General features: G+C 28.8%; 1 protein-coding gene across 3 annotated transcripts in view; it reads right to left on the bottom strand.

The window, feature by feature from the left end:
• Nucleotides 1–3,084: 3,084 nt before the first annotated feature.
• LOC119677760 (phospholipase D2) overlaps nt 3,085–21,196 on the bottom strand; it is a 30,679-nt gene continuing 12,567 nt past the window's right edge. For all 3 annotated transcript variants that reach the window (XM_038089249.1, XM_038089250.1, XM_038089248.1), the window contains exons 2-11: nt 8,142–8,649; nt 7,611–8,067; nt 6,162–6,421; nt 5,687–6,095; nt 5,510–5,620; nt 4,244–5,451; nt 4,051–4,176; nt 3,649–3,986; nt 3,348–3,589; nt 3,085–3,282 (exon numbers count right to left, since the gene is read on the bottom strand). In XM_038089249.1, coding sequence (XP_037945177.1) covers nt 3,181–3,282; nt 3,348–3,589; nt 3,649–3,986; nt 4,051–4,176; nt 4,244–5,451; nt 5,510–5,620; nt 5,687–6,095; nt 6,162–6,421; nt 7,611–8,067; nt 8,142–8,649 — 3,761 coding nt within the window. In that variant the 3' untranslated portion in view covers nt 3,085–3,180. The remainder of the gene's footprint in view (nt 3,283–3,347; nt 3,590–3,648; nt 3,987–4,050; nt 4,177–4,243; nt 5,452–5,509; nt 5,621–5,686; nt 6,096–6,161; nt 6,422–7,610; nt 8,068–8,141; nt 8,650–21,196) is intronic.

Raw genomic sequence — 21,196 nt, 5'->3', positions numbered from 1 at the left:
CGTTATTTTTCCATAATATAAGAAACTAAATATATCAAAAAGATTAAAAATCAATAAAATGAGTATAAATCTGTGATCTGTTGGAATAACCAATAGTAGATATATTAAGTGGATAATTTATTGGTGACACATGTTTAATTAAATATTGCAGAAATCGATCAGCCAACTCTATATGATATATAAGCATTATTAATTTAGCCTTTACTTAATAATGCATGCTAATTAACTACTTTAAACTAAATATCATATTTTTAAATTTATTACTAAATGTTTTTAGTCCTATCATGTATCTATTAGTAATTAGTGTAATACAAGTATATCGCAAACTTTTACGATAATATCCTCTTATTCGCGGTTACTCTAAATTCAATATTCTAAATAAATACGTATATCAACATACTAAAAATTTTAGTTTAGCAAATATTTAAAAACTTTAATTATTTTAAATGTTAATTTCAGTAATGTACGAGGCAACCCACGTAAAAATGAATTTATTGCTATAATATAATACAAAATATATTACTTACAGTAATGAAAATAGGAAGTACAAGTAACCGAGTGTTAAAGAAACCCTGAAACATTTTCTCTGTTTCTGTCGGACGATAACGTTAACCAAATTAAAATTCTTTAAAGAAACTATTATTTGAGAATATGAACTACTTTCCTGATATTGGAGTGAGCAATCTCACTATTGACACAGACATATTTTAAGTAATATGCATCTTAATAAAATATTTTTCACGATTTTGATATGGTTTGAGATCTCTGCTTGAACTTTCCTAGCCAGCTATTGCTACCTAAGATCTTATTTCATATTCATCGACCAAAGGCTGATCACCCATCCAAATATGAACAACAATACCAGGTCTTTTCGAGTTTGAAGAACATCAATAACAATAACATGGTAACTTTTAATGAATTGCCGATTCTAGCAATTACCAGATCAACGTCCCAAAGTCTCTACTCTATGACGACCAAATTATACTCACCATTTATATTGGAGTGTGATAGTCCGCAAGTATGTCGTAGGCTATTATAATAATTATGACCTTTCAACTATATAATATGTAAGTTTTCTTACAATAGTAAGAATTTTATTTTTTCTTATATAAATATAGTACATTGTATCTAATAAGTAAATTTGAGATATTGTTCAAGTTTCTACCCTTGTATCTAGAACTTATGGTACAAATGTTAATAGATATTAATTGCTTTTCATTTTGCAATACTTTGAACATCACAGTTTTGTTAATTAACTTTTTAATAACTATTAAAACTCTAATTGTTTGTTAACATGAAATAATGAATTCGTTAATTGCTGCATTTTGAGTTTTAAGTGATGAAGGTCGATTAAAATTCATATGAAACTATTACTTATACTAATTATTGATTTATATAGTTTCAATTAACTAATACCAATTAGCTACGTAGTTTTACAAAAAGGTTATCGAAATTTTTTTAAAGATATTAAAACTTGAACTTTACCTTTATGCCTTTATTAAATGCACTTAGTTTTGTTATCTATATATCATATTCTTATTAATTATATATTTTTTTAGAATATAACCAACCTTCTTTCACTTTATTTGTTAATACACTTACTTACTTCTTAGTTGTTCATTACAGACCTAAGTCATTCTAAGCCGCGCCGAGTAGCTTCCACCACCAGCCCGATCACTTACTTGCTGTCCCCAGTTGGTAATACCGAGCGCCCCCAAATTGCTGGTCACCCGATCTTTCCACCTTCTTGATACACTAGTGCTTCCATAAGCAATTCATTAGAAGGTTTTGTTCGCAGCCCTTATGCAATTATTACATATAATCACACATATCTATTTTATTAAAGTAGCTTACTAGATCATCAATCCGACTTTTCTATATATCAATTATACATATAAAATATTATTTTCTTTTCCTCACTAAGCATTTCAGTCCATGGGCAACTTCCATCCATAACCAACCCGTTCGACTTTAGCAGAACTGATGTGATCACTATTCAATCATACAAATCTATTTAATAAATTTCATTAAGTAAGTTTTGTTATCTACATTACACATCAATTATAATAAACATTATATTTTTTATTACAATTCTTGATAAATCAGTACTTCCACTATTAAATCGGGCACACCAATTTTACTAAAGGAGTCTACAATTCTATCGATGTCTCCTTTGATCTACCTACCATATATAAAGCTTTGTATTGCTTATATTATCGTTTCGAATATATCCTAATAGCAAATCGTATAGATTTCACATAGCCAAAAAACAGCTTTGAAGACAGAACTTTCTTCATTGAATCATACGCACTTATTTTGTTAAGTTCGTCTTCCCTTCACTTAACTATTGAGCCACCTATTCCTTCACCTACATTTAGAACGTCTTATAAAATTTTCTAATATTTATTTTGTAAAAATGTATGTTCCGTTGTGTGTCTATTTCCTAAGATCACTGATGATGAGTACTTGGCAATAATCGAAACAGCGTTGCCTGGTCAGCTAAACTTCAATAAATTAACTAAAATTTTTGTTGTTGTTTTTTCATTTATATTCGAACTCTTCTAAGTTTTAAATAGTTTATTTTCCTCATAAGAAGCGTCACTTTTGACAAAAAAAAAATCAAACATTAATAAAGTTTTTGTTGTTGAGGCTTGAGCCATCAAAACGAAAAAAATATCTACATACAAGATATATAGAGAGACATTCTTACATGCAAGATAGTGAGGGAAAATTCTTCGTTAAGGAAAGAACTCTTTGAAAGTTGTATGTATGTTGTAATTTTTTTTAGAAAGTAGTTACCTTTATCCTCACCATTTCAATCATGTATCATGATCATGATGTATATTACCAGTTTATAGATTCGGTAAGCCCAACCCATTTAAGTTAGTAGTCTCGGGCCTATATTATCCAAAGTTAAAAACATTTTATAATATTTTATATTATTTTATTATTAACTACAAATTTAATATAGAAAAATTTAAAATACTGCAAAATTACTAAATTAAACTCTAGATAAATATAATATATATGTACACAACACAGACAGAAAACATATAAACACACATAAATACAAAATTTGCATATAAAAACAAAACAGTATACAAATATTAGGCAACATTTAACAAAAATTTAAAAAAACACTTTTATACAATAATAACACATCCATAATATTAATTAGCGCTACGTCCAAACAGATGTTGGTATTAGACCTTCTTTACTTGTACCAGGAGGTGTAAGAACTTCCTTATTAAGAAACTCTAAAGGTAAATTGACTAAAAATCCCTAAAAGTAGAAAAAGAATATAAGATCACTACCGATTACACTTCAAATGATGAACATCTATATACCTGAATATTTGTGACACGTTTAGCTGCAACATCTGGATCGGATTTGCATAAAGGAACCTCTTCTTGATATTTACGTAAATTGGCAAAAGACTTAACATTATCGTTTGGTATACATTTAAACACTTCATCATAGATTTCTGTGTTACGTGTTGATGTGCGCCGCCACATGCCATTCCAAAATTGATCAATAACTGGATCAGTCACATCAATTGATATGCGATCAGCATCTGGATCAAGTAAACCTTATATGAAGAAAATAAATTTAACTATATAATTTACATTTGAACAAATTAAAAATTACCTAAGTGTTCTTTGAATAAGAATTTTCTTAAACGTCCTGCAAAGACACCACTTGGGTACTTTTTACCATTCATACGCCCATCCTCAAACTCTTCGTCAGTTATTATAGCTGCAATTTCAGAATCACGTTTACCGATCATCGAACGATCATTAATATTTGCTGAACCACAGATAACCACACGATCATCGGCAATCAGTAGCTTAGAATGCACATAAATCAGTTCAGTTATGGGATTATTATTAAGATAGGAATGTGTGCGTAAACTATGGAATGATATATATTCACCAGGATCAGATATACCAACTTCTTTTAGACGTGTTAAAATACCCGACCTACCTCTGTAAAATTAGAGTTTATTAATTTATTTTCTTGTTTGCTAATAAATTCTATAAAAATATTTACCTCGATATAGAGGCATAATTCCAGTGCGTAATGGCGCGGACTGCATTTCCAGTACTACCCCCAACATCACCTTCAAAACCTGGCAATAAAGGCATAACAACATATACTCGAAAGATTTTACGTTCCCTATAAAATGAGATAGCATTTTAAATCAATTAGGTAATTACATATATTGTTAATTTTATTAACTTACTTATGTGCTCTGACGATACGTTTGAAGAGTGTTTCACCAATTTGGTTTCTGACGTTTCCATAAGCACCTGACAAACCCAACTGCATAGTTATAAAGAACTGATTTTCTATATATATATAGTGTTGTGCCTTTGTTATAGTTTGTATGTAAGCATCATGTATGCTTTGCTCAACAAGGTCCTGTTCTATAAAACCGCAACTCCATGATGAGACACTACGTAGCAATTGACAAGTAGTACGATTTTGTCGCTTTTGTACTATATTTGGATTGAGCTTTATTTCTTGATAACTCTTTGGCATTAAATATGGAAAACTAGCATTATCACGCATCTTCTCCAATTTCATTGCATTCCAACGTTGTATAAAATGACGAGCGACATCACGTGCCGAAGCGCCCACCACACATATACCCACATCATGCCAAGGCATACGTGGTGTAGTAGTACGATCTATCATATCTACCAAAGGTGCATCTAAATTCATCCAGTCTTTCATTATAAAATTGGAATAATCTTTGCCAAACCAATATTTAGCTTGTCCATAAAAATTATTTAAAATTTGTGTTTGTAACGGCGTAGGATCTTCTAAGCCACCTTGTCTTCCTTTCTCCAGTTCATCTATAGTGAACACCATTTGCTTAGGATCTTTAAGTATATCTGGTGATTTCTCTCCGGCACGTTCATTTTCTGTCATGGTTAAACGATTAACTAAATCTTTACCCTTCTTCATAGCATTCTCCTTAAGTTTGCCAAGCATATTTTTACGTTCCATTTCAGGTGTATTCAATTTCATACCCTCCAATGCAACAGGTTCTTCGGTAGTTGGTGACCGTAGCTCGGGTATCATTAACTTTTCACCTGGTTCTAGTTTACGTAACTCTACACTTTCAAATTTATAAGAATTTCGACTATTATTTTGTTCTCGTTTTTGTAAATCAATATTAACATTGCGAGAAGATTTGCGTGAACCAAAGGCAGAATCTGCATCGTCTTTGCCATTGAAAAATCCAGTCTGTTTTCTCGTACTGCCAGTTGCAGAAGCGGTCGAAATGCTACCAAGATCGGTAAGACGATGTCGGTAATCATCCCAACGCCCATAGCATAAATCAATGCCACCTAAAAATGCATAAGTTTGGTCCACCACCACAATTTTTTCATGATGTGCCCAAAAGAATATACCAGCGCGGGCATGATCTGGATGTCGCACAACCTAAATATTTAAATTTTTTTATTAATAATTGACAAAACTTGAAACTCATTTAACTTACCCTGATATTCTCATGTAAACCCACAAGTCGTTGCTTACTATAATAACTATTAATACCCAAAGCCATTTCAACTTCTTTGTAGAGTAATACAAATATTTTTATGCCTTCAGTCTGAAAAAAATAAAGATTTACAATAATATCTTCATATCATTTCTTTAAATGAATTTCAGAACTTACTGCTTTACGGGTCAATATTTTATCCAAGCGCCAATAATCACCGTCTATCGCAGGTCTCTTCATATAAATTTCTGGACTTAACCACCAATCGGCAATGTAAATTTCTTCTGTGGCAGCTTCTAATGCATCAGCTACAGCAGCCATATATGTTGACCCATCAACATACCAACTGGTTAAGGTACACGAACGTATTGGTGCAAATGACATATGTGGATTGGGGTAAGTAAAGTCGCGTGCACTACTATTCGCCACTTGTTTTAGAAACTGCATCCATTCTTTACATTTTCGTTTCGTCCAACATTTTAATATCACATGTCTGTTATTGGTTAATACTTGTAAGCCTTTGCGCATACCTGTCTGATAAATACCCGTTGAAACATCAAAACCTTGATCGAAGAGTATTACAGCTCTGTAATGATATACCTGAAACTGTGTTATAGATTCAAAAATGAATGCAGTATATTTAAGAAAATACCTTATAACACCATCGGTAGGACGAATATAGCCGAAACAAGTTTCTTTCACGAAGAACCAACGATTACGCCATTGCCCATATAAGACATCGGAACAAAAATAATTACAACGTACACAACATTTCTGCTGGAAACAACCAAAAAAATTACAACCTGCTTGTCCAGGCCGTGTCGAACCCGTACGTTTGAGTATTGCACCTTCTTTACCTTTCATACCCAGTCCAGCTACAAAAGAGACATTCGAGACCTCCACAAAATTTAACTAAAAAATATAAAAAACGTATCAGCGTTGGAATAATTAGCAATTATACCTATAGATATATAAGTTAATGTATATAGCTTTATATGCTTTATATGTATAAATATAGAACACAATTGTGTAAGACAACCACCCCAATGCATATAGCAGCCAAATTTGAATTTCACAGCTACACTACCGGATTCCGCCTACAGCTTCAGTCAAAGAGTCATATTGGTTCACATGGCGAACTACAAAACCAATAACCAAAGTGCTAAATATTTTCCTTCTTTTACATTACTAAACATTTTAGAGAGCAATTTATGCATCCAGATTTTATGTATTATTCCTTTACTATCTCAGATTTTCATATCGGTGAACGTCAAAATTGGACTGTAAATCTATTTAGTAAGTAAATCGGATTTCTAGGTGCAAATTCCCATAACTTACTAATATTTATAATGTAACTGTCTCGCAAAAAACAGGTTCACACGATGGACTACAATAACAATATTCCCATTTTGTTACCAAGTATTTATTGAATAAAAAGAATGCATCACAAACTTAAGATAACATACTAGAGATATAGTTCTTATGTGTTATTCCCAATATGTCTTCGATTTTCATCTTAGTAAGATAGGTGCACCTGGCTTAAAATGATATCAATGTTAGAACCAAGTTACTGATACTGCAGCAAATCATTCATTTCGATCTGGAAGATAGAACGCTTCCTAGTGTTTTTGTGAAGAACTGATTCCAGTAAAATGTAACTTGCTTTTGTTGCTGTAGTTGTTAGTGTTTTTGTTGTTGCGTCTACATAGTTTTCCTGTTTTTTGAAAATCATGCTTTATTTGTTTTTCCCATAACAATAATGCTCTGACAGAAGTTGTGAGAACCATGTGGTTTTCACTGATAAGTAACTCGAAAACTTAAACCAAGCCGCTTCAGAAACGAAGTCTACTAATGAATAGACTAGGCCCCCTAGAACAGTAAATTTGTAATAACACTTTCACCATTAGCGTTGGTTTGGATTTGCAAGTGAAAGAAGCGCTAATATATATATATATATTTTTAAATGATCATAGGACCAGAAATATAAATTTTCAATTTTATAGAGAAGACAATACGTTGATGTGAAAAAGATATTACCACTGCAGATAACGAACATATGAAAAAGATAGGTATATAATATCTTTTTACGAATATAACTTACCGTTTCATGGTGACTGCGATACAAGCTTATGTTTAATAAATTGTATAGATAGTCTTCAAGTTGTTTAATGCGAGTTGGTATCGACTCCACGGTAACTAAAGATTCGGGACGATTTGGAAATCGTGGTAATTTACGTTTCTTCTTCTTTTTCTTAGTACTATTACTCGCATTGGCCATACTTTCATTATATTGCACTATGGTATTATTTTGGGATTTATTTTTTTGACTATTGAGACTATTACTGGTATTTGCTTGTAATTCCTTTAGTCGAGCCTCATCGGCCATTTGTAGAGCGGCACTTTTTAGAGTAGCGCGTTTTTCCTTATGACTACGCATGGGAAATGGTATATTTAGTGATGTACGAAAGAAACTTAGCTGCTGATGTAATGAATTAAAATGTTTATAGCGTCTTTTAATAGTCCATTTATATGGGCCATGGCTTAATTCTATAGTATATCTAGAAAATAACAAAAAAAAAAATCACACAATTATATATATACAACATTTACAAAATTATTTGAGGAAACTTACAAATTTGGATTAAGTAAATGTGTTGTTATACTTCTTTCCGTATCTATAATTCTTACTTGTATCTCCATACCTGGTATGAAGACTTTGCGTTGAAAGGAATTAAATTTAACACTTGGCCCATAGATGGATGTAAAATTTATTTCAGTAGGTAAACCTGTAGGATCTACGTCGTCTTCATCATCATCGGTGTCTTTACGTTCGACAAGTACCGGCTTGTCTCCAACGTTTGATAAAATTGTAACAGAATCTGGAAACGCCAGCGTTTCATCATATTCTGATTCAATGATGGAAAACTGAAATTCGGGCAGACAATGTGTTTCCCTCATTTCAGTGCTATTATTATCCTCATTGCTACACTCATCATCAATGCTATCAGTTTCAGTTACTACAACAGTTCTATTCCCATTTGCCGCCATTGCATCAGCATCGAATTGTGAATAGAGATTTGGATGATCTATATCATCGTAGCTTGGATTTGTTATGCCTAATTCCACATCCGTAAAGGAATCTGTAAATAAAATTAAAATGTAATTTTCTTTATAAAATAATAAATCATAATAAGTCTGTTTTAATTAATTTTATTATTTTATTTTTATAAAATTGCACAATTAATAAACTGATACTATACTAATGATACTAATGCGTTAGTAGGTACGCCTACCTATAGGTTCTATAGGTATATATAATCTAATATTTTGTAAAATTTCAATTAGTATCGATTACACTCTGCGAAACATAGTGCCAAGAACATATGTTGCACTTCTCTGATATAAATGATTTATATATATATCAAATCTCATATAAAACTAAACTAATTTGTATTATTTATTAAATTTTTAGAACATGTAATGATAAGACAAAATTATATTAACTATTTTATCTATATACTGATTACAAATGAGGAGTGTCACTATGTAATGAATAGTTTATATATTTTATTTAAATAAAATCAAGCAGGTGTGTGATAAGAAAGTCTGGTCAATAACGCCTGCTCAGTTACAACTGATAAAGGCAACTTTTCTTTCAGCACATCATGACCTCACAATTTCTAATTTAATTGATTAGATTAATTGGTGGACAAAGTCAGTATGCAGGGTGGTTTGATAGTTATTGATAGATAAATATTGAATCCAACTCGAGTCGAAGTAATGCAATCAGCGATCTCAATGGGGAGGAAATTCACTACACTCTAAGGGAGGACCTCAGACAATTAGATACACAAATCAGCAAAATCATTCAAAGTAGAACTGCACCACTATTAGCAGAAAACGCCACAACTCTATTTCTGGAGACGATGTAGTGATAGACGAAGTAGATGGGGACTTGCATACATAACTCGTTGTTTCTTTGACAATATAATATATAGTTTATTCTCATTGAAACCAAATATAGTCCAACACATTTTCGAATACGATTACAAAAATAAATGGATATTCATACTACTCTTTGGGAACTATTTGACGATGACCTTCTGATGGTATTTTGAGATGCTACCAATTCCAGAAACAGTACTAAATAGTAAATACTGGACGTTGCTTCGGTAAGTGATGGACTGCATTTCGCTCTGCCTTACTTCAAATGACATTTTTTTTTAATTAGAAAGCTACTAAAATAATAGTGAGGCTTATGGTGTTATACTCCATAAGTATAAGTCTCCAGTTAATATGTTAACTGGAAAATACATAACAACTGTAACAAGACCCTGTATATTTTTCACTATTTACTCTTTTCTTTTACTCATAGATACTTTTTTTATCTAAAAATTGTATTGTTGATTACTATCTCTTGATTAAATTATTTCATTTGGTTGAAAATGAACATGAGCACCCCAACAATACTCGTAATAAAAAGTATGCTTTCATTGTGAAAGTAAGATACATATTTGAATTTAAAGAGAATTATTTAAGGAATGACCTTAAACTTGATAAAAGCTTAAGTAAATGAATATAAAAGATATAAATTTTTGTTTAAAATTTATTTTTAAAAATTACTCAATCACACATTTTGTCATTTAAAAGGCTGCCAGCCGTTGTGAAAAAGATAGTGGAAGCAAATAAATTAATTGAATAAAGGTTTGTGTTTCTTAAATTGCTTTAATTGAAATTTCATTGAAATTATTAAAGCGAAATTGGTTCACTATTAAAATTAAGATGTTAATTACAAATATTTTCCAAATTTAATCAAGATAGGTCAACTATTTTAACAAACAAATTGCTAATGTAGTTTGTATTTTTTGAAGTATCTACATGATATCAAGAAATAAAAATGACTGACAGCTTTAGTCTATAGGTGGTAATTTTTGGTAGTCCTTTTCTTTTATTAAAAATAAATTAACCCATTATAAAATAAAATATAAAGATATAAATGCCCGAATCCAAAAATTGTGTGGATCGTTCGCCAGATTTTAAAAGATACGGCGCGCCAACAATCTCTACACAGACACAAAAATAAAAACTTTCAATGCGTGTGTGAAGTCCGTTCTTCTCGAAGATTTTGAAACTTGGCTCATGACTGCTGAAAAAAAAACTAAGCCATAAACGTTTATAAACCGTTGTTTGCGAAATATACTTCGGATTTGGTGGTCCAGAACGATAGCAAAAGAAATGTTATGGAGGCTTGTGAGCCACAAACGATAACATACGAAAGTAAATACATAGGTGGATAGGGCATAAATTACGTAAACCCTATGGTGATATTAAGTGCACTGCGCTTACATGAAACCATCCAGGAATACGACACAGGGGCAGACCTGAAATAACCTGGAGGAAAACAAAACTTCATGAAACTAGCAAATTAAGACATACAGCACAAAATAGAAACTGTTGGAAAACTTTAGTTGAGTCCTTAAGCTCTTAATGGAATATGGATTAAAAAAATAAAATAAATAAAATAAAACTCCCTGAAAAAAAAACCACTTTCTTACAGAATCATAACAGCTACAGTCTAATTTATCAAGAAAGTCCACTAACAAAAACATATGATATACTAAAAAATAGTTAAAACCGATTTTATAATTCAATTCGTTGTTCCGTCACTGTCCACTACATGATTCGTTTTTACATTTGATGTGATGGTTTCGCAAATAAAACATAACACGTCACACTTTAATGAGTCCTCTAGATTGCATCATAAGCATTTACTATCATCTCTGTTCCCTATATTAATCACCTGTAGATTGAAAAATCTTCAATATCCCATACTGCAACAACTGTTTAAATTTTTATTAACTAACGTAAAGATCGTTGAACATTATTCCTATATAGGAAATGCATTTCATTAGAATAGAATAAACGACTGTGGGTTATTCTTTGTGATCTTTATGGATTCTAAGTGAACAGAAGATAAGCTTCGAATGAAATTCAAAACTTCAGTAAATAAGAATATGCTAACATCAGATGTGGATAGAAGCTCTCAGCTCAATAATCTTCTTCTAGATACAGTAAACTCCTGCTCGACCAGGTCAAACCCGGACAGGTAGAAATAATTTGATTGGAGATTTCCACAAACAGAAGCTATCTCTCGGAAGCTAAGGTATTAGAGAGTTAATCAACTTCTTAGGGCAGTTCTGATTTTCCAGGAATGCTGATCTAGCAATAGATTTCAGTATAATCAACTATTTTGAGATACTTTTTCCCTGCGCTACATACCAATATAGATAACTTCAAGATATATTATACTAAGAAAGATGGTCAGATGACTGCTGTACTTATTGTTTGTGATTTCTACGTGGAAATCTGCCATATGAATCCCCGATATCTGTAAACTAAACTAAAATTACTTAGAGATTAATAAAGGAAACTTGATCAAAATATCAGTTTTGAGCGGAATTCGTTGTCAAATTAGCGAATCCGGCAAATCGGAATCATGTTTACTTCTAGATAGTTTACCACACAAGACTACCCCAGCAAGCCAACACTTACCACTTACCAATTCAGATAATACATACACAGTTAAACACAGATCACAGTTAAAGTCACTGTTTCTTGTGTACTAGAGAGCATTGACTTTTTCAATTAATGTCTTCAAAACTAATTTTTATGTGCACAATGGAAAGATTATACTTCATATGAACGGACAGGTTTTAGTATTTAGTAAAATAAGATAAACTTGCAGTGCATAGAAATGAATATACATCAACCAATTAGTTATTGCAAAATTTTATATGTCATTTCAACTTCAACGAAAATCATTTATTTCTTTATATTATTAACTTTAGTTTGCATCAAGTGTCATTCTTAAGTGCTTCACAGTATTTAAGTATGGCCTTCAATTTCCAAGAGTTCTGACAGGTAGATAAGATATTTTCTAATATGTGAAATTTTCGTCTAGTGTCATTAAGTTGTTTAAGCTTATTTTCCATTTTATTCTCCATTGTACTATCTTGTCAATAGCATTTTGAAGTACTTGTGTCAACTCCACTTCAATATCAGCAACTGTAGAATCACTTTATTATTTACAAAAGTAGTTATTAGTTTTTTAGTATTGGTATATCAGAAACATAGGTATGATAGATATAGGATAGATATGAATGCATTCATGCTAAACTTTTTATGAGACCTGAGCTCTCTTGCCTTTATTTTTCGATTATAATTGTGAATCGTGAAAGGGTTAAATATTTTGTTTCAAATTCAAATAGTTTGAGGAGTTGCAGTAAAAATCTTTCAAACAGTTCGAAGTTGTTCTTAATATACTTGTTTGTCTGCAAACGGAAACTTTATGAACAGACTTTAAAAGAAATGGGATCAAAACAATTTTCGAACAATTGCTATAGATTAAAGCTTCAATTATTATCCGGACTGATCGAAGTTTTAAACATTTTAATATTTGAGTATACTTGGTTCAAGATTTTTATCATTCGAGTTCAAGAAGCATTGATATCTTCGAGCACGTCGTACATTTTCGAACAAATAAAATATTTGAACCAACGTTTTGAACTACAGACTATCTAACAGAAATACAAGCTATTATTGGTATCGATTGTATCTCCATTGATTATCTTAAAATATACTAAAGCTTAATAGGTCTGTGAAGTTGCAAGTAACAGGAGTATGCGATCTATTTTAATAAACGCTTAATAAAAATCATTAATTATTGAAGTCATTTTTAACCTTCACATTCGTTATGTATATAGAGGGCAATATATATATGTATATAGCTAAAATAATATTTTTTGATTGTCTACAGTATATTTCTTTGTTTCGATAACTTTTCATTGTTAAGGTTTGTTTTATTTATCGGTTTGATTAAAAATAAATTTTTTTTAAAAGCCTATAATGTCGATAAACGACAAACAACCTCAAAAGTTCAGAAAACCCAATAAAAATATATAATTATTTCAAAACATACTTTTCATATGAGTTTAGTAAATTTATAAAATCTATAAATAATAATAATGATAATAATAATAATTGTTTATTTAGTTATCAACGTAAATTTTTACTGTCAACATTTTATAATAATAAACAATTATTTTACTGCTAATTTGCGCCGGATATTGTATACTTAAATAGTCTTTATGATCTTTAAAACAAAAATAACGATAACATTTTTCAGTTTATAGATTTGTAAACATTGATTTACAATGTAATTGAAAATTATCAGTAAAAAGTCTAATTAATGAATTTATAGGAAAAAATAAAAGTAATTTTCCTATAAATTATATACTAAGGAATGGACTAATTCAATAAAAAAAACCTAATTGATATTAATTAATTTAAAATAAATACAATTTTCATTCAGAAGAGAATATATATTTTAATGATGTGTTAATAAAAACCCATTAATAAAAATAATTAAAATTTGTTTGAACAATTAAATCGTCACATGACCTGGGCATATCGTCTTCTACGAGTATGTCAAGAAAAAAAGGAATTATACAGCACAAAGTAATATTATATTGTATTAAAAACACAAAATATTAATAAATTTGTAAAATTGAATATACAGAAAACAATACACAAACACAACATAAACAATTTCATAAAAAAGTACTCTCTAATAAATCTTATAATGAATCAATAATATTCTTATAAAACAGTCTCAATCAGTAAAATATAATGTTTCACAAACGGTCACAAAACTTGAGTCAGCGATTTTTTGGAGCGTATAGCTTCCCAAACCTATAATACATTAAAAGCTACTATCTCTAAATATTTTTTTAGTAAATTCTACTCTTACAGATTAATGAGGTTAAAGCACACAACAACTATCCAAAATACTCGAGCAAAAAAGAGTTATATTTCATCACTACAATTCTAGATACAATCCTGATTACCCAACAAAAATTATGAATCTGAATAAAAAGTTTTAGGTATATAACGTATGCTTACACTTTTACAACGTCAGATTATCATACATCCCGATATCAGGAACACACCCTAAATGACTTATAAAAATATTAAAAATATTTGCATTGAAAACTGCCGAGAAACTGCTTGACTGAGAGTGTTTAAGAGTAATATTAGGAGTATGGATATAGAGCAGGGTCGATAATTTATTTTTAAGGTTAAGCTTGAGACTATTTAAAAGCAGGCAGATCTGTTTAAATATCTATATAGTCTGAGCTTATTTGATGTGTATGTGACTTTTCTAGATGAACTTTTTATTGTTTGTAAGGCCCAATATGGATGATTAAATTTTGAGCAACGATGGTAAGAGACTGAAACTTTTTAAAAAACTGAAACAAGCAAAAAAAAGATCGTTTACAGAGAAGGTGTTTCTTCCATTCTATATAAATGTTATCGATATGTAATATTGAGGGATGAAAGCCATATAATATTGCTCATTTTTTAACTATTTTCATCATCATTCCCGGTTTAATCGTCTTTGAAAGACCTATTGGTTCAATCAATAGGCTGCTTGTGGAAACAGTTGAGTTTACATCCCAAAACCACTTGTCTCTATACACTAAAACTCCTAGCTGGAACAATACTAGCAGAATTTCCTTGGGTTATAATAATAACAACAGTAGTAGCTTTCAATTTTTGAAAATTTCTTTAGGGTTTACTACAGTTTAAACCTTTGAGTTAGATTTTTACTACGACTGTTCCCGTATTATTTATTTTTATACCCAAGCAAATAAAAATTTTGGTTTTGAATATGTTACACCGTCTAAAGTTATACTAACTGCTCTATTGATATATGTCATCAAGCACACGAATATAATCATATTGTTTTTCGAATATATTTTTCTACTCTTATCCTGATGAATTCAATATTGTATATTGTAAATCAAGAGTTAAATATGCTACCTTAAAATATTTTATCTAAAAGTGATTATATTTTTGGCATGTTTACAAGTTAACTAAATTTCTGATTTCTCGACATGAATGTCCATATAGTACAAAAACATAATAAATACTATTTGATGTTATCAAAAAATACTGTTAAAATCATAATTATATTTTACTGATTACAAAAAGATAAAGGAGTGTCAAAAATGCGTAATACGAACATGCAATGAATGTGATTAATAAATGTATTATATATATATATATATATATATATATATTATATATATACACAACAATATATAATAAATAATACAATGGAAATAATTGCCACTGACTATTTAAATAATTATTTATAAATATATATTAAGGGTATTATCAATTTAAACTCATACACACACATATTTATATATAAAATATACTTTATGCGTTCAATTTAATTAAAATCGGGATATAATTCATTACTATTGAGTTATACCTTCAATTCTACAATATTAATTAAATTAATAGTTAAATTAATTAATTAGTAATTTAATTAATAATTTCTTTATCTCATAATAAAATTCGATATATATAATCAACTAAAACTTCTTTGTACGTAATTGCCATTTTACTTGTTTTAAAAATAAATAAGTCTTTAATATCTTCAATGTGAAAGATAAGCAACTTGTATTGCTTATTTACAAACTATTTTAAACTGTATTTGTCAATCCTCCATAATCTGTCCATAACCTATCCTAATATTTCAATTTGTTCATTATCCAAACAACAATTGGAAATCTACATAAAAATTAGAAACTCAATAGCTCTACCAAGAAGTATTAGAATTTAGAACCGACGAGTTTAATTTCAATTATGCTTATCCCATAGATAACACTAATTACCTGTATAAAGCATTAACTATATATGGTGAATTAAGGAAATACCCTTGCTAGAGACATAATTTCTTACTTAGGCAGCTAGTTTTAATTCCATAGATCCGGAATTTATGTGGAAAAGTCTCACAAAATTATTAGGAAAATAGATCGAAATTGAATGAAATAATACTAAGAGACCATTAAAGACTCTGACCAAAAAAATATATATAATTATAGATTTTGTTAAATTGATTATGATATATTAATGCTTAAATTGAAATCTAGAAATGAAGCTCAATAATTCTAACAGCGTGGCATATATTGTAGCTAATTGGTTTTTAAGAAAGTGGGAATCTTAAAATATTCCTGGTGTTGAGGAATATAATGAATGAGATCCTTTTGTTAACAAATATTAAAGATATATACGCATATTTAAGAATAAAGCACTTATAGGCATACCTTCAAATCATTGAAAAATATAGAATCGTGGATCAGTTGGAAATGTAATTTTTTTAAAAAAATATTTTAACGTTAGGTCTAAATAATTACAGTTCTAGTAAATAATAACAGTTCTAATGCGATTTAAAAGTTTATTATATTTTAAAATGTATTAAAATTGAGCAAAAGAAAATTACAACCAGTATATCTAAGCTACTAACACTACTATATACCACATTATTTCACAATATTATATACTTAGTATTATATTATATACTAGTACTTAGTATATTTCAATATGACTCTATCGTATTGAAGATAAAAATTAAACCAACTATTTGAGTGTTTTGTTTTAAGCCTGGATAATTTGCATTTTTTCTTACTTGTGACCTAGTTTAATAAATTTTATCTTCAACTTCAACCTTATATACAAATTAATTAAATTTAATTATTTATGTAAAAACAAAGGTAACTACAAAGTTTACAGGTAGGTATATGGTTCAAGTAACTGAGTTCATGTTTAAACAGAAGTTGTTCTAGTCAACACAATCCATCAAATTTGAGTTAAAAAACCAGTTCGAGGTTAATATTTTTTAAAAATAATATATTAAAACATAAAATATCTTTATATAAATTTTTATCTTAAAAATTTGGAATTTTGTTTATATTTTTGAAGTAGTAAATTGAGTTTGAAATATGTTATAAATAATTCACGTATGATAAGTAAAAATATTGTCAAAGATATAATAGATATATTAAAGAGGTAAGAGTCATTTTTATGTAGCATATATAGTCATATATCTAATATAACATTTCTTAAAAATACAGCATAAATTCAAAATATTCCTAATATTAATTTAGGAACTAAGTATAAATGGAAAGTCCATCCAAGAAATTTTTTTGTCAAAGCATCCTAAGTATATTAAAACTGATACAATATAGATATATGTATGTTAAAAGAAATTTCATTATTTTAGTAAATAGAGAACTCAACCCAGTTTATTAAAGTCCATAAAGCACACATTCTGGTATATAAAACCACAACAAAAAGCTAATCATATTAAAAGTTGATTAATTTAAATATTGTTGAAACAAAAACATGTTCAAAAATACATTATAATATATATTTATATTTAGTTGAGTATATTTACGTCAACATTACGTCAACAATTTACTGTTCTTTTACGAGTACATATATATTATGTGTAATTGTCAAGCCTTTCATCTCTGGCATCTCAAGATATATTTTTGTTTTTTTCTGAGATATTTTTATATATTTTAAATACCAAACAAGTTGTGTTCGCTGATTTAAAGCCTATTTCTGAAGTGCAAATAAAAACAGAAAAATGTAGATAAACTACAGGTGACGTCAGACAACAATTTGGCATTTATGACGTCAACTATTATCTTTATACTATAAATATAACTATTTTTATTTTTAATATATATGATTAATGGATATAATTCACACTACTTTGTAGAAAAAGGAAAAGATATTAATTTAATTATTAACACAGATAATTCGCTATTGTCTGAGAAATTACATATTGTAAAAAACTAATTTAAAAAAATAATAATGAGTATTTCATGTACAGAAAGTTAATGCATGAGCAGATCCAATGAGCAGATAAACAAATATATTCCAGATAAATTTTATAGAGTACTTTCAAGCAATAACATATTATAATAAGTTGAAATATCACTACTTTTTGAAATAGATATTCAGCAGACAAGTTTTTATTTTTTACTTCATCCTGTATACAAACTAATTAAGTTTAACTGGATCAGTTAAGTTTAATGTACTATCTATTACTTCTTATACTATTACTTCTTATACTATTACTTCTTATACTAACTTATTTATTATAACAGTATAATACACCGAAAAACGCTCCCATTGGAATTACAAGGAATTCAGTCACAAGGAACCTATTGAAGCTACACGTTTAAATATATGTATGTAGTTTTCTTTTTAGCCTATTGTTAAGTACTACACGTCATATTCTTCGAGGTACAGCGCGGTAAAGTTCAAAAATACAACTTCAAATCGAATAAAAATAGATGAATACAGTCATTCTATTCGCGCAATTTTGAGTTTTAACAACAGCCAACATGATACTCCCATCAAGAGGCCAAACTGTATTGGTCAGGAGAGCCCGAAGTGTCTACTCTAATACCCGTGATACCATATGTACATTTTCGGTAGGGTAGGGTGAAATTCAATTGTCACTTTTATATTCTTCAAATAGTATTGGGTGTTGCTTACTGGATTTTAGTCGCCTGCAACGACACCCATGCGTTACCACTGGAATATATTAATCCCTTTCCAGCGGAGGTAGCCATTTTTGTAGATTAGGATGCCAACTATAATTATATTATAGTTAGATATCATATAATATAATTATATATATTATATTATTATATATTAGTTTTATATATTATATATTATTATATATATAATTATATAAAGTTATAATTGGATAATTAAATTTTGTTAACAATCGTTTTATATCCTACACATTCCTAAATATCGCTTAGTAAGAACCGTACAATGTACTACGTCTTTGATATTATAATTATTTTCTGCAATTTATGCCGTGTATTTCAATACATATTCTGAAAACTCTCTGATCTGTCATTTTGATACACAGAAATCTGCGGAACTCGTTGAAGTACATATTCCTCGTTCGATTTCGCTTACGTTATTAATAGTGCAACCAATACACAAAAATATGTGCGAGTTGATAAACAAAATAGATATTTGTTTTGTTAATAATATATATTAATCTATTTATATAGATAATAAACAATTATTATTAAATGTTAAGACAACTTAATATAACGTGATTGATTAAGCCTATTAAATTTATTTTTATATCTATTGAGCGCTACAATTTATAATGATTTCAATGGGAGATTGAATATGTGTTATTGAATATCCTCATCAACAATAAGAAACTGCTCACAAAATATTCGAAATCATTATTGATTATTTAGTCCAATAAAAGAAGATTATATTTCCATTCATTATATTTCTAAATCCTTCAGAAAGTAGTATAAAAAAAAGTAGAACCAAAGGTAGATTCATTATATTTCTAAGTTCTTCAAAAAGTAGAATAGATAATTTATGTAAAGCAATCTTCATACATAATATTTCTAAATATATTATAGTTCACTTTCTCTCATATCTCTTATCAGGGAAAATAATATTTTGAATTTTTAAAAATATTTTTAATTACAAAGACTTTATTAAATAAAATTTAAATTTGAAATTTCATTTTATTATAATGTGTTTTATTATAAAGATAAGAATATGAATCTAAAAATAAATGTGTTTACAAAAAAAATTGCAAGTTAATATAATGATAATTTGGTAACTCCTAGCCGAACCCCGATCTAAGCACATTAAGTCAGTAAAATTATTTAGACTAAATTTTATTGAACTTTAAACATTTTAGATAACATTAAGTATGGAGTTTAAATACACAAAAGTAAATAAGAATGATATATCTTGATATGTGATTATGTATAATTAAGTGGTCTATTATCAAAAAAATTCTACTGTGATTAATTCCGGAAATTCCTAACTATTCCAAATTTATAAAATAATATTTTTAGATTACTAATATATTTTACTGTTACTTCCGTATTTAATAATAATAATAATATAATGTATTACTAACAACTATTTGAGTAGAATCTGTTTATTTTTAACAAGAAATTGAACTATGTGAAATTGGACATAGGTCCCTAGACATAGATCTAGGAACTCACATAAGTCTAGGGCACGTTGTGTTAACATTACAAGCTTTATCTTGCTTTCGCATTCGATACCTGTAATAAGCAATTATGGTAATAAGATAAATATATATATATATGTATATATAAATATATAATATTTATATATATATATATATATTATTTTTATTAATTCAATATATAAGTGCATGTATATTTAGAAACGATAAATATTTTGTTTATGAGGAAAGCAATATAAAACTTTGATATCCCAAATGGAGTAAGACATATTTTTTGATTATATTTGTTTATACTTAAAAAACTACTATTTATTTTATATAAGTCTTAATCAGTATATGTGAAGTAAAATATTTTTTATCAACATGTTTAACTATGTAACTATATTCTCTATATTGGTATGTTAATAGTAGTGGATTTTTCCCTACATATTTGATTAAACAAACACGTCATCCTCTAATTATAATTATAATCATAAATGCACTAATTAAAATTGCCATTTCAATTTCTAATTATTAAATCAACAGCAATTAAACTACAACAACAACACTAGCAATATTTAATTACAACATCAATAATAATAATAATAATATATAATATCAATAAAAGCAATAACAAAAAAAACACACAATAAACTCTCCGTAATCGACGACTAAGAGTGCTAAGATTCAAAAAAAAAGTCTTACGAATAATTTGGGATCTTGAATAGAATATATACGGGCTACTGGCTCTCAGCGGACCCCAATACTGCGATCTTTTATGCTCCATTTGTGAT

This window comes from Teleopsis dalmanni, chromosome 2 (genome assembly GCF_002237135.1).
Source record: "Teleopsis dalmanni isolate 2A chromosome 2, ASM223713v2, whole genome shotgun sequence".
NCBI lineage: Eukaryota > Metazoa > Arthropoda > Insecta > Diptera > Diopsidae > Teleopsis > Teleopsis dalmanni.
This window is presented reverse-complemented; position numbering and strand designations above follow the sequence as displayed.